Here is a 12,970-nt window from a genome sequence, read left to right as displayed (position 1 = left end):
GAGTCGGATCAATTGGGGCTTTGATCGTGACACCCGACAAGAAACGTTGTCGGATAACTGGATCCGGGGGCGGCTCCCAAACGTGTCTAACCCGAGCCTTCGCCCACCCAATTCGCCTTGGAAACAAAGAACAAGGAGACTAATCGAGCGAGTACCGTGAAGTCTCTGCTTATTCCTCACAAAATCTGAGATGAATAAGTTAATCTAACACCATCAACGGGTGGATCCGCAACAAAGTCTTTGATTTGCTATGCATTCATAAGAACAACACACCGACGGGCATGAAGCATGAATTAACCGAGACTTGGGAAGCAAATGGTATATCATCATAAGAACAGTCGATTACCCATTCCGCAGAATCAAATAACAAATTCCCGGCTGAAATCCAAGAAGAGACGCATAATTTTCCGACCTACCTGGAAGAAGCAGCCACCGATCCGAGCAAAGCAGGTTGTTGAAGGCGTGAGGCCAACCCCTCACGAGTCACCTCCCGACGAATCACCGCCCACGCCGGTGCTGCTGCAGTCGACCGACACCGCAACTCCTCTTGAATGATTTGTGCATTCCAACCCTAAATCGAGTCTTTACCAAGAAAGACGCTCGCACGAGACAGGCGAAAGCGGAGGAAGAGACGCGTGACGTGCCGTCGGGCCTCTCCGCTGGCAGTGGACCCTCTCCAACCTTAAATACTCCCCTTTGCATGGTGTCCGCTGAGATAGGCCCCACCAAAATCAGTGGCTCCAGTTCAGCCTCCACTTTGGGGGCTGGGGGGAGGTCCAGCTTTACATCAAGACCGTCCACTAATGTTGGCCCCATTGGTCAGATCAATCAACGTCCCTATGATCTAAAATTTCTCATGTGCTTAGTATTAAATACATATCGCTACACATTTATGCCGTAACTATTTATTATCCTCTCACAAAGACCACGTAAACTTAGTCAAGCCGAACACGATGCCCTCATGGATATCTTAAAGTATAATTAGTGCCATAATCCTGGTTTGACGAAAACAAAGGTGACACTCTAAAATAGACTTGGCATGAAAGAAAGAACTGCTGTTATTAGTGTTTGTTTGCTGCCTGCCAGCTTCTTCTTTTGTGGGAGCCCTATCCACCAAGAAACGTAGCCACGTAAAGCAAAAAGCTAAAGGTGCGCTTCGCTCTCTCTCTCTCTCTCTCTCTCTCCCTCTGCTCTATGTATTATATATATACATATATAATATATATGTCACTTTTGTTTTGTCACTCAATGGTCACAGGAGTCCCTAAACACTTTTCTCCTTTTTCTACCCAACATTGCATCCCAAAACCTCGATCTCCAAGTCACACCAACATGCATGCACCCATGTCCAACTGTGGGCACCTGTCTCTGTCTTTGCAGTGACAAGGTCAGGGTGGGATGCATGTTCTCATGTATATCCAGGCGCTTTATCTAGTCATCAGGCAACCTAAAGCAAAGCAGATTACACGACGCTGGCGACGTTGGAGTCAGCGAACAGGGAAGAAGAAAAGTGGGGACGAATCTCTTTGGATTTTGCCGTCCCATATTTTCACTTTGCTCATCTTCTCCTCGCACCACCGCAGCTGCTCTTGGCTGATCTCAGGCATCCTTAGGACTCTGGACACGATCTTCATGTCTATTAGACCCATCAATATCTCCATATCCTCTTCTCCTTTTCGCTTCTTCTTCGTCAGACACCTTCTTCGCTTCGAGAGATCCTTAAGCCTCGTCTTGTTCTGAAATGAAGATATCGTGTCCGTATGAGTATACAAGGAAAAAGAAGAGCAGAAGTTGAAGAGGCAGTGCATGAATGACCCACTTTCTTATTAGTTCTTTTGAGAAGACGAAGAAGATTTGGATCCACCGAACTGGGCTTTGTCTTGAAGAAAGCTTTGAGCATTTGGCAAGGATTCGTCGTGTCTGCCTTGAGGAAGTTCATGAAGGTTCGAATCGCATCTTCGAGAATCGCCAAGAACTCGGTGGATGAGATCATTTCTTCTTTACCTTCATCTGCTTCTGTGTCTTTTGAGGTCAGTGATGCAGAGAGAGAGAGAGAGAGGTTAGCACTTGGGAAAGTCTAAAAGATAGGCAATGAGGCAAAGGAGACAGGTGTGTAGCAACCTCGGAACTCAGGAACTTGGAGCAACTTTGGAGAAGAAATCCGCTTCCAAGCGAAGACTTGGGGCCTCCGACCGCGCTCATAAGGCTCATTTTCTATGAATCGCTGCAAGAGGACCTGGAACTGTTGGAATTGCTGAGCTATCCATGCGGTGCAAGAAGAGCTTTCGCTGTCTGATCCCTTGGCAATCCTTCGCCGGAAGTTGGTGTAATTCCAGTTAAGAGCTTCCCATGCGAGGCAAATCTGAGACACATAAGCACCCTCCAGTTCTTGATACGGATCCCTGCTTCCCCTGTTCTTGTGTGTTGTAAATATGTGAGCTATCCTTTGCGAGGTTGATCTTGGTTGGAACTTCATCGATGTAAACAATTCTGAAAATTACGGTATACGTGATCTTGTCAATACGTGAACCAAATTTGTCGAGGGAGGATGTGAGAAATGCATGACGAGTGACCTGTTTCCGTCAGCTTTTGTGCGCTGATTCTATCGAAGAACATCATCTCCTCGTCGTACTTGCGGAACAAGGTGTACGTTTCCCAGTTGGAAGAGCTCCTGCGTGATGAGGAGGAGAAGGGGCATTCTGTCTCCGAGTCCCTGAAGATCGTGGAGCTTCTCCACTCCATAGAGCTCTTGGATGTCGATGCACCTGTGAGAGAACCACCGAACGTGTCCTCCTCCAGCTGCAACCTTTTGCTGTCGACAGAATGGGTTCGGTCGACGATGAAGAGTTTCTCTTTCTTTGACAACTCCTGCTGCTTCTCATCTTCATTTCTGTGGAGCGCATCCCCACCCGTATCTTCATCTGTAATCAACAGCATAGGCAATATCAACAGAAGGCTTTATGCTTCCAACAAGTAGTGGCATCTAAAGGTACCTTTTAGAGGCCCATTAGATATGATTGAAGGTGGATGATTCGATGGTTTTAGGTCGACGATCGCCACAACATCGCCATGCTCGAGCCCGAGACCTTCATGGTCTTCCAGAGGGGATTCTGCGACAAAGCTTTCGTCGACTTTGAAGGCGTGTCGCTCATCGAAGTCTTTTGCTTCTTCGAGAAGTGGGGTATCAGCAGTGATGCTTTCGTTGTAGAAAAACAGTAGGCCGTCTTCCCTGCCAAAGATGCTGGCAGCTAACTCTTCGACATCAGAGTAGCACTCGTACGTTGTTATGGGCTTGATCTCATCTTCGCTGATGAGCTGCGAATTCCTGCAATAGAAGGTTAGTAAAGAGACAGTAAGAAAGAGAGGATCAACGTAGTTGAGTACCTTTGGTCTGTCGAAGCGGCAACTCTTTCAAGGAGGAAGGTGAACAGCTTGGTAAGGAGGAAGGTGACGAGGTGGAGGAGGACGAGGAAGGCGGAGACATGGAAGACAAACATCACAGCCTATTCTTGGGAGGTTTGGCCATGTCAAGAGAGATGAGAAACTGGTTCGCTGGGAGCTTGCAGGCCAATCACTCGGAGGAATGCAAGGGGGAGACTGCTGGTGTTCATTTATGAGGGTGGGGTGGTGGTAATGTGCGTTGCAGCGAGCACGATGACGAACTGCTGCTTTGTGGTGAGGAAAGTGGGATGACACGAACAAAACTCTTAAAGCGAAGGTTATCATCATATCCTCTGAAAGTAAGTGGGTCAGCAGTGGTGACCTGATTCAACAATTACAAGCTAAACTCCGGCATGGCTCCAATGACCCTTTGACTCGATGGCATAATATGACCAAAGAGGTTTGGCACGTGACACCCGGGAGGTGGGGTATGGCGGGCTCATCATCACCTGTAAAAGCAGTGAAGCAAACTGAACTACGTTGTTATATCACAATTTGTGTTGCGCCCGCAAGAGCATCAAATGCAACAAATCTTGGTGTGATGAGTGACCCAAAGGGATCAAAAGGGAATCACCATTGCAGCAAAAGAACTTGCTTTTACCTTCTTTCTTTTGTGTGTGTGTGTGTGTACTTGGTTATTCTAGGCTAGTGTGAGTCACATGAGATGCAGGCAGATGTCGAACCTTTTTTCTGAATTTTGCTGGACTTGCTTCGAACGACTAGGAAAACGCATCAGGGTGAAATCCTCCTCTCCAGCTTCAACTTGCTGCTTGTTCTTTTGATTCTTCGAGTTGGTTTGGGGAGGCTTTGATTTCCGATGCTGGCAGGTCCTTCAGAGATCTGCGCATAGAGCAACTGTTCAAAACGAATGGATGACTAAAGAGACCCTTTGTTCCAAAGAAGGCATCCAGCAAAAGCATCTTCATTGTTCCAGAGGAATTCAGCATGCATGCATCAAAACAACTGGGAACAACAATATTATCCATTCATTGAGAAAAGAATGATCACCTTCAAGCCTCTAAACATACTATTGTCTACAATAACAGCTATATATAAGCAAACATATACTCTCATTCTTTATCGTGGAGGGAAAAGGGGGAAAAAAAAAACTCTTACTCCAAGTCAGACTAATATGGATGGAATGCTCGAGATGGTGGCAAACTTTGTCTTCAATCGATTAGAAGAACCATGCATCTCAAAACCACAATCCGAAGCACCCAATTGCATATGTTCAAACAAGCTTTAATTTTAAAAGAGCAGAGATTCTTCACATGGATCGCAATTACCATAGCAAACTTCAAAAACACAAATTATAAATTGCCCATGAAATGGTATTATTACCTGTACTAGTTCATCACTGTTCCTGGCACAAGGTGGAAAGCGATCCGAAGACAATATGCGAATATTTGCACCAGTATCACCAATAAGTTACTGAATAATTGTGCCACCCTTGCCGAGAAGACACCCAACTTGATTCTTGGCGAACCAAATTCGAGTAGCAACAACATCATCAGGTTCAGTATTTTCTTGTATCACACCACCTAGTAGAATCTCATCTGCAGCAATCCAATAGTGGATCTTCAGTAAAGCATCTTGTGCAGGACAACGGGCACGCATATCCTCTAACTCAATTCCATCATTATCATAGGGATCCTCATCAGAATCATTTCTTTCAGATTGCCACAGGTAACAAAAGATCATAACTACTCTCTCCTCTACCCCGGGAACAGCATCTGCAACCCTTATCTTTGCATGGGTCGTACCTCTGAGATTTCACCTCCTTTCCCAAGAACACTACCAATCTTTTTCACAGGACAAAGTATGCGATAAATAGTATCAATAGGTTTAGTTGTCGTAGAACCACGACCATGGCTAGAATTATGCCTCTTCCTTTTCGCATTATCAAACTGGTCTCGAGATCGTTTCCTGAAACTGCTTGATTTGGGCCTCCCATATGACTTGTGATCATCGATGTTGCTCCTAATAGACCTTCAATGGCACAAATAAAGGCACTATGAATTAAAACTTGTGCTTCCACCTCCACTAGCAAGTAAACTTCCCAACCATCCAGCAAGTCACAGTTGCCAATGAATTAATAGAACCACTTCTTTTGTTACAAAAATATGTCCAAAATCCATGCCAAAAAACCCTCTACTTGGGAACAAATTATAATACTAGTTAGATGTAAAGCTCTGACAGATGCTTAAAGCAGGTGGTATGTCCACCTTTCATATGCATACAACAAAAGTAGCTTTTTGGAGGAAGCTTAGCATTCTCACATCCTAATAAGTTTGGTATGATGTAGAAAACGAAATTCTGAGTGCTTTGCGAAAGCTTATTTATCCAAACGACCTGACTAAATCTCCATAGCCGATTCAAGAAGCACAATTCGTTTAAGCGAACAGCCCAAGTAAAGCCGAGCAGCCCAAAACGTGAACCGAGGGTTGCAAGAAATCATCCGTCACGCAATTAACACCCAAGATTCTCGAAAAACCCTAACTCAGAAACGGAGACACTAAGGGTTGCAGGAAATAATGTGTCACATATATACAACTCAGTATTCTGCAGAAACCTAAGAATTAAGAAACACTCGACATATGGGCTGCAAGAAATCATCCGCGACCCAACAACGACTCAAGAACCCTAAGACACAACAGAGGAAGACAGTGGACAAGAACTATAGAAACGAGCAGAAGCGGATAAAAGCAATAAAGGGGGAGAGTGAGAGAGCTTACCGTTCGCGTGGGGAACTGCCGCCTCTCCTCCTCCTCCCTTGTTCGAACAGACGTGACAGAGCACAAGCGACAAAGATCGACGATGGGTTAGGTCTGGTTGCGGCGAGGGAAACGCTGTTCCGGCTAACGGAACGCTGACTCTTCCACGAGATAGTCCAACAGTGGCTTCGATAGTCGGATAATGGATTACGAATGGATATATAATTATTATTTATACATAAAAAGTAATATGAGAAGAGATAAAGAAACACACACGTATATATATATATATATATACGAATGGATATATAATTAATATTTATACATAAAAAGTAATGATATGAGAAGAGATAAAGAAACACACACGTGTATATATATATATATATATATATATATTGCCATTGAAATGGCGACAGGAGGAAGATGAACACGTTGGCGGTAGTGGCGGTGGTCCCCGCCCCACCGCAGCCTTTGCTTCGTCGCTTCGCTTCTTTTACCCATCTGTCTCTCTCAATTATTTCACCTGTCGGTCACGCCCGCTTTGTGGTCCCCACAACCCCAGCCCTCACACGCACACGCACACGCACACTCTCTCTCTCTCTCTCTTTTCCGGTCTCACGTGACCTCCTCCCCGTGTCGGTCTGACGCCTGCCACGTTGCCGTCGCTACCCACGTGTCCTCCTGCTCGTGCTCCACCGGCTCGGCCAGCCGTCGCACGAGTCATCAGGAGCCGCACGCCACTGAGAGATGGATGATAAATGCCACTAACCCTCTGCCGCATCGAATCGCTGTCCCCGATCGACCACCGAACACCACTTGCAGCCACTCATGCAGCTACTTCCCTACCTCCCTCGGCGCCATCGCCGACGTGCCCGCGTCGGTGGGCGCAAGTTTCGGGACGCAGATGGAAACTCGCGAGGGTGACTAGAACACGTGGCCATATTAACATTTTAGGGCAACTAAAATTTCAATTATCTTTGATCGATTCAAAGTTATCCTATCCAAAACGCGGTCAAAGAGAGAGGGTTTGAATCCGTTAGTGATTCCCCAAACAACATAGAAGCCGCAGGAAACGGTACTTGCCGATGGAGATTAAGATAGGGGAAACCGCTCCAGCCGAGCCGAGAAGACGAAGCCAAACCAAAAGTAAAAGGCGACCCGCCGGGCGCTCGTGATGCGGTGGCCCCCATATTCCCCGATCTCCGCGCCTCCACCTTAAGCCCCCCGTGTTTCGTGACTTATGGCGCGTCTGGTACAATCTGCCAATACTTTTCGTGTTTACGAAAAAGCCCCTGGGAAAGAGAAGAGCAAAATCCCAAACCCCCCTCCCTCGCCTCCCTATATAAGTCCCCTACGCCGTTCACGAACCCATTCACACGCGTACTAGTGCTGTTCTCCGTGCGCTTTTCCTTGCTTTTTCCCATTTTACCCTAATGGAAGTGTCTTCTCCATCCATCAGCCGCAAGAGGCATCGCGACGAGGGCGAGGAGGAATCGCCTCAGATGTCGTCTCCGGAGGCCAAGCGCCTTCTCCTCGACATCCTCGACGACGACGCCGACGCCGACGCCAACGCCGGGGACCAGGACGTCACCTCCGTCATGAAGAGCCTCGAGAAGGAGATGGCCCTCCCCTCGGCCCCGCCGCACGTACCCCCGCAGGATGCGGCGGTGTCGGACCCGCCGGACTTGGGGTACCTCTTCGAGGCCTCCGACGACGAGCTCGGCCTGCCACCGCCGGCTCCGTCCTCGTCCGGTGATGGCAGCGAAGCGTACAACGAGGAGGAGGGGTTCGGGTTCGGCCAGATCTGGGGGTTCGACGACGACGATCTCAGTGGGTACGATGGATTCGAACTTGGGATCCGGGCGGAGGCGGAGGACGTGGTGGTGTTCGACGGCGAGCTGTTCGATTACGGCGACGCGACAGCGTGTGGGGCGCCGGAGTACGCGGATCTCTCGTGGCGGTCAGAGACGCTGCCTGCCGTCTGATGGAAATCGGACGCTTCTCCTCTCTCTTACCTTTTCCTTGCTTTTAGAAACGGTAGGTGGTGTTTGTCCGTGAAAGGCGAAGCCGTGAGAAGCAGTAAAGGGGTCATCGGTTTTCTAATTCAACGATGTAATCCACATGACTCGACCTTCTGATGGGCATCCAACGGTGTAGAATTGTGGAGTAATTCCAAGAAAAACGATTTACTTGTGATATGGGTTACTACTGCACCAATTGGGATTACAAGAAAAACTACATGAATTTTGACATTAATTAATAATTAGTTTGTGAAAATGATATTTTTTTTTTTAAAATTGTCATAGGAGATAAGAAATAAAATTGACATAAACATAAACATATATATATAGTCTAATAATAATAATAATAATAATTATATGGATTTAAGTTGGTATATACATAAAGTTGTAAATCATCATATCCACTGATGCCCCTCCCCCCTCTAATTCCCTTTTTACATGTTTATTTCATGCGATAGACAATATTATAAACCCTTGTAAAGGTCAACTATTTCAAATTTTGACTTTTGCTTTTTCGTCAACCATTGAAATCCCAATTAATCAATAGGTTACGCCAAGTCAAACTCATACGCATACGCACGCTTGGTTGGTTGTAAAAGGTAGATTTTATCTTTAAATAATAATAATAATAATAATATTATTATTATTATTATTATTATTCATTAGGGTAAATCCAACCATTCTATTTGTTTATATTTAACCAACTATCACTTAGCTTAATAGAAATTGATGACTAGAGTTATCTATTTGATACGTTGCAAATCATAATGAGTGAATGGCACGTTACTAATCTATCACAATCATTCTCTTAAAAAATTTAAGATGAAAGAAACATCTCTTCTCTCGTACGAATCATTTAATGTAAACGAAATAAATATTATTAGTAAATATAATAATATAATTATCTAAAAGTGGTTAAAATATTTTATTCATCAAATCCACAAATATTATAAGGGTTATTCTTAAACCAAATAATATTATCAAGAATTTATAATGATACATATCGAGTTCTAAATAATATTATAGGAATATCCTCCCTAATCTTCAATTGATAGGTGAGATCTCAAATTAATTTTTAAAAATATATGTGCACTCTATAATCGATCAAATGCATTTTCATTTTCAGATAGATAGATATATGATACTTAGTTTAACTTTTTATAATTAATATAAAGTCTCATAAGAAGCATCTCACGATGAAACACTAGACAAAAGAAACTTTTATCTAATAGTCGTTGCGATGACTTTGCTAATTCTACAAGATGCCTTTGATATTCATATCATCTTAGGGATGAAATTAATGGCTAATTTAATTTTCATATTAGAAGGTAATTCAGGTAAATCATCGAAAAATAAATCAGGATTCTTCCTGACCATTGGTATTTATTAGGTTCTTGAACTAAGCACTCATTTATATATACAAATTAACACTAAAAATCGTTTATAAGATGATGAGACCGGATGATGAATATAAGGTAAGAAGGTAAATCGTGCGTAATACGCTTAATATAAAATATTAACTGAATTGATGTATAAAAAATGATCATTTTTATATAATAATTTATACGACCATGATACGAAGAAAGTCATCTTGAATAGAATGTTCAAACCTATTATTAGTCTTAAATCAACGTTGAAGCGATTTTAGTGAGGTTCCAAACAAAGACTATATAAAAGATGTGTCTAGTAGCATTTCTTTCGATTGAATTATGTTTGAGAGAAAGAGCTCGAGGAACACACTTAGGGCATGGGTTTAGGATGAGATAGAGAGAGTCAAAATGATATTTATTTTCAAAAAAAATCATCAGGGAAGATTTGTTGAGCATACCTCATGCTAATAAGATGGGGAGTCTTAGCAACTTATAGAGGTGATCGGATAACTAAGATGTTGGCCTATCTAAACATCTAAATCATCTCGAGTTTGGTAATTCAAAATGGTATTTATTTTAAAAAAAATTCATCAGGTCACATTAAACTTAATGTTCTAAGATGAGGAACAAAATCGATATAAATAAATAAATATATAATAATAATGATGATGATGACGATAAAGACTTAAGTGGGTATACAAACGTACGTGTATATTTTCTTAAAGTTATCGATCATCATATACGATGCATCATGAAGTTTCATGTTTTGCATGTTCATGACAGACAATACGAATAAGAGCAGACGCTATATACGTAGAAGGTGCGACATGAATCCTCATCAGGTGAACTATTCCAGGTTTTGACTTTTGTTTTTCGTCAACGTACGTAGCGCCAATTAATCAATAGATTATGCCAAGACAAGCATACATGCACGTAGATTTTATCTCTGAATAATAACAACAATAATAATAATATCAATCTAATTATTTTATTTGTTTCCATTTGAACGAAGATCTCAATCTAATATCTTACCAAAGATAACGAGTGCATCAATCAAACATTACGAATCTATCACGATTATTCTCTCAAAAAACAATTTTTTTTAAGATCCGATGAACAGAAAATTTCTGTCATATCAATCATGTACATGAACGAGACCACTAGAGGGGGTTGCACGCAATAGAATTAAGTTGACCGCAAATCGTTCCTCACCACCGTATGAATCTGATATTTAAGTATCTTCTCGTTTTTCTCCTTCACCTATTTCTTGAAAGTAATAATTCTAAAATAAAAGGAAACCTTTTTTTGGGTATATTTATTTGTCGTCTAAATCACGCACCGAGAACGACACGAACCCGCTTCTCACCCGATGGTTGTTTCAGCCGTTTGATTACTGATCGCTGTCGTCGAGATTCGCGCGAAAGGAGGTGGGGCCGGCGACAGATTAGCGTCACACGTTCACCCACCCCTTTCCGGTTCGCTCTTGCTGCTGCTGCGATAAATGAGCCCCGACCCCATCGTCATTCTTCCTTTTGCGCCCCCCTCCGCCCTCCTTCTCCTGGGGTTTTAGAGAGGACAGGAGCGAGCGAGAGGTTGGATTTATGTCGTCTGGTTCCTTCCATCTATCGTCGCTCCGTGCCGGAAAGATCGAAGCTTTGGATCAGCAGTGCTTTGCCTCTTGTACCATCGGTGGTACCGCCTTTTTGCTCCTCCTCCTCCTCCTCCTCTTCCCACGTCTCATCTTCTATCCGCATGCGACAGAGGCCGGAGGGATCCAAGAAGACGGATTCGATGCGATATATCCGGTACCCATCCGTCCCCGCCCTCTCATTCTCGTTATTTCTCTTAGAAGATAAGATTCGGGAAAGATCGATCGTTAGGGCTTTCTCTAATTTTTTGTTGCAGGGTTGGGTTTGGAGTGAAGTATTTTGGATTTCAGCATATAAAGCGGTGCTATTACCTTGACATCTTCTCGAGAGGAGACTTCACTTGACGGAGAGATCAAAACCGCCTACTTTTTTTTTTTTTTGCTTAATTTTCTTTCGGTTTTGTTCCTTTTTTGTTTTGGGTGTTGGGAAGAGAAGCAAAGTGCTGGAGCTGCAGCGTGGAATGAAGCAGGATAAGATGGGGAAGAGGAGGAGGGGGTTAAAGCAGCTCCAACGATCCGATTCTACTCCCAGGATCGAATCCAAACAGTTGATGCGAAGAATCCGCATCGTTTTCGATGATCCTGACGCCACTGATTCGAGCGATTGCGAGGGGACGAACTCCCCCCGCGGGAAGAGGGCGATTCACGAGTTCCCGTTGCCTCCCCCTTTCCCTCTTCCCCTGGCGCAGGCCTCGTCGCAGGAGAGCACCGGGCGTAACTCAAAAGCCCTTCGGAAACCCAAGGACAGATGTCTCGGCTCGGTCACCTCGTCTTCGACCGCTTCCTCCGTCGCCAAGTTTAAGGGAGTCAGGCGGCGGCCGTGGGGGAAATGGGCGGCCGAGATCCGCGACCCCATCCGCGGCGCCCGCCGCTGGCTCGGCACCTACGACACCGCGGAGGCCGCCGCCGCCGCCTACGCTGCCGCCGCTCTCGTCTTCCAGGCTGAGAAGAAGGGCCTCTCCTCCGTCGCGTCATCCAACTCCTCGACCACAACCATCACCGCGGCCGCCTGCGCCTCGGTGCGCTCCGACGCCGTGGAAGTGGCGGCCCCGGCCTCCCCCTACTCCGTACTGGACGTCCCTATCTCCGGCGTCGTGGATCCGCCGGCAAAAACTACAGCGGCGGTGGAAGTGGAGGAGCAGTCCATTGCAGAGCTGTTCGAGGGGCAAGGGCCGCCCCTTCCTTGCCCGATGGAGGCGGAGTTCGGATTCGGGTTCGATCCGTTCCTCATGTGCAATTTCGGGTCGGATCTTTATGCTAACGAGTTGGTTCCCCTGGCGGATCTCCCCATAGACGACGCGATCGACGACGGAGATTTCCCCAGCCTTGACGTCATCGAGCGGTGGATGGACTTTGACTTCTAGTTGACTGGAAATTTTTGCAGCTCATCATTCATTACCCCCATTTAAGTTACTACTTGTGGAATAAATGAGAGTCAGTTCGGTGAGTGTGGTAGGAATTAGCAGTAGAAGAAGAAGAGGCGTTTGAGAGGAGGGTCCATTTTGCAGCGTTCCTTGTTTGGTTTGTTCATCTGGCGCTCTAAGAGCCGCCCCTTAGTGAATGAGACGCTTGTCCTTAGCTCTCGGTTTTTGCCCTCGTCTCTTTCAGACGCTTCTTTTTCGTGTTCTCTCTCTCTCTCTCTCTCGTGGACTCTCTCCTTTACTCGGTCACAGTGAACCGCACCACCAGCTTGTTTGAACGTCGAACAAACTGACACACACACACACACTGAGCATGAAGAGACGAATTCTTGACTGCTCCTAACTATGTGGGAAA

General features: G+C 45.1%; 3 protein-coding genes across 4 annotated transcripts; 2 read left to right on the top strand and 1 right to left on the bottom strand.

Moving 5' to 3' along the window:
* Positions 1-1,261: 1,261 nt before the first annotated feature.
* On the bottom strand, positions 1,262-6,319 carry LOC135606744 (uncharacterized). Of its 2 annotated transcripts, XM_065097907.1 has the most exons (9): positions 6,177-6,319; positions 4,783-5,430; positions 4,125-4,281; positions 3,385-3,890; positions 2,994-3,325; positions 2,574-2,921; positions 2,122-2,490; positions 1,820-2,022; positions 1,262-1,736 (listed from the first exon to the last, which is right to left on the bottom strand). In XM_065097907.1, the coding sequence occupies exons 4-9, from the start codon at positions 3,495-3,497 to the stop codon at positions 1,488-1,490; spliced, it is 1,614 nt and encodes a 537-aa protein (XP_064953979.1). In that variant the 5' UTR covers positions 3,498-3,890; positions 4,125-4,281; positions 4,783-5,430; positions 6,177-6,319; the 3' UTR covers positions 1,262-1,487. The 2 variants fall into 2 exon arrangements, with proteins under 2 accessions (XP_064953979.1, XP_064953980.1); XM_065097908.1 differs by lacking the exon at positions 4,783-5,430 and having other exon boundaries at positions 6,177-6,295.
* A 1,200-nt stretch (positions 6,320-7,519) lies between these two features.
* LOC135606383 (uncharacterized) lies at positions 7,520-8,353 on the top strand. Its single transcript, XM_065097405.1, has one exon. The coding sequence runs from the start codon at positions 7,589-7,591 to the stop codon at positions 8,138-8,140; it is 552 nt and encodes a 183-aa protein (XP_064953477.1). The 5' UTR covers positions 7,520-7,588; the 3' UTR covers positions 8,141-8,353.
* Positions 8,354-11,058: 2,705 nt separating this feature from the next.
* Positions 11,059-12,777, top strand: LOC135606742 (pathogenesis-related genes transcriptional activator PTI6-like). Its single transcript, XM_065097905.1, has 2 exons — positions 11,059-11,351; positions 11,452-12,777. The coding sequence occupies exon 2, from the start codon at positions 11,656-11,658 to the stop codon at positions 12,556-12,558; it is 903 nt and encodes a 300-aa protein (XP_064953977.1). The 5' UTR covers positions 11,059-11,351; positions 11,452-11,655; the 3' UTR covers positions 12,559-12,777.
* The last annotated feature ends 193 nt before the right edge of the window (positions 12,778-12,970 follow it).

The sequence above is a fragment of the Musa acuminata genome, chromosome BXJ2-3 (assembly GCF_036884655.1).
Source record: "Musa acuminata AAA Group cultivar baxijiao chromosome BXJ2-3, Cavendish_Baxijiao_AAA, whole genome shotgun sequence".
Classification (NCBI taxonomy): domain Eukaryota; kingdom Viridiplantae; phylum Streptophyta; class Magnoliopsida; order Zingiberales; family Musaceae; genus Musa; species Musa acuminata.
The sequence above is the reverse complement of the archived record's forward strand: the minus strand, read 5'-3'. Positions and strand labels throughout refer to the sequence as shown.

What these genes read in the sequence shown, in the direction of transcription:
- LOC135606744 (XM_065097907.1), bottom strand. Translation starts at nt 3,497, where the DNA reads ATGTTTGTCTTCCATGTCTCCGCCTTCCTCGTCCTCCTCCACCTCGTC. An exon ending in ACAAAAGCTGACGGAAACAG is followed by an intron (nt 2,491 to 2,573) that starts GTCACTCGTCAT and finishes CGTAATTTTCAG; the next exon opens with AATTGTTTACATCGATGAAG. An exon ending in CCAAGTTCCTGAGTTCCGAG is followed by an intron (nt 2,023 to 2,121) that starts GTTGCTACACAC and finishes TGACCTCAAAAG; the next exon opens with ACACAGAAGCAGATGAAGGT.
- LOC135606383 (XM_065097405.1), top strand. Translation starts at nt 7,589, where the DNA reads ATGGAAGTGTCTTCTCCATCCATCAGCCGCAAGAGGCATCGCGACGAG.
- LOC135606742 (XM_065097905.1), top strand. Translation starts at nt 11,656, where the DNA reads ATGAAGCAGGATAAGATGGGGAAGAGGAGGAGGGGGTTAAAGCAGCTC.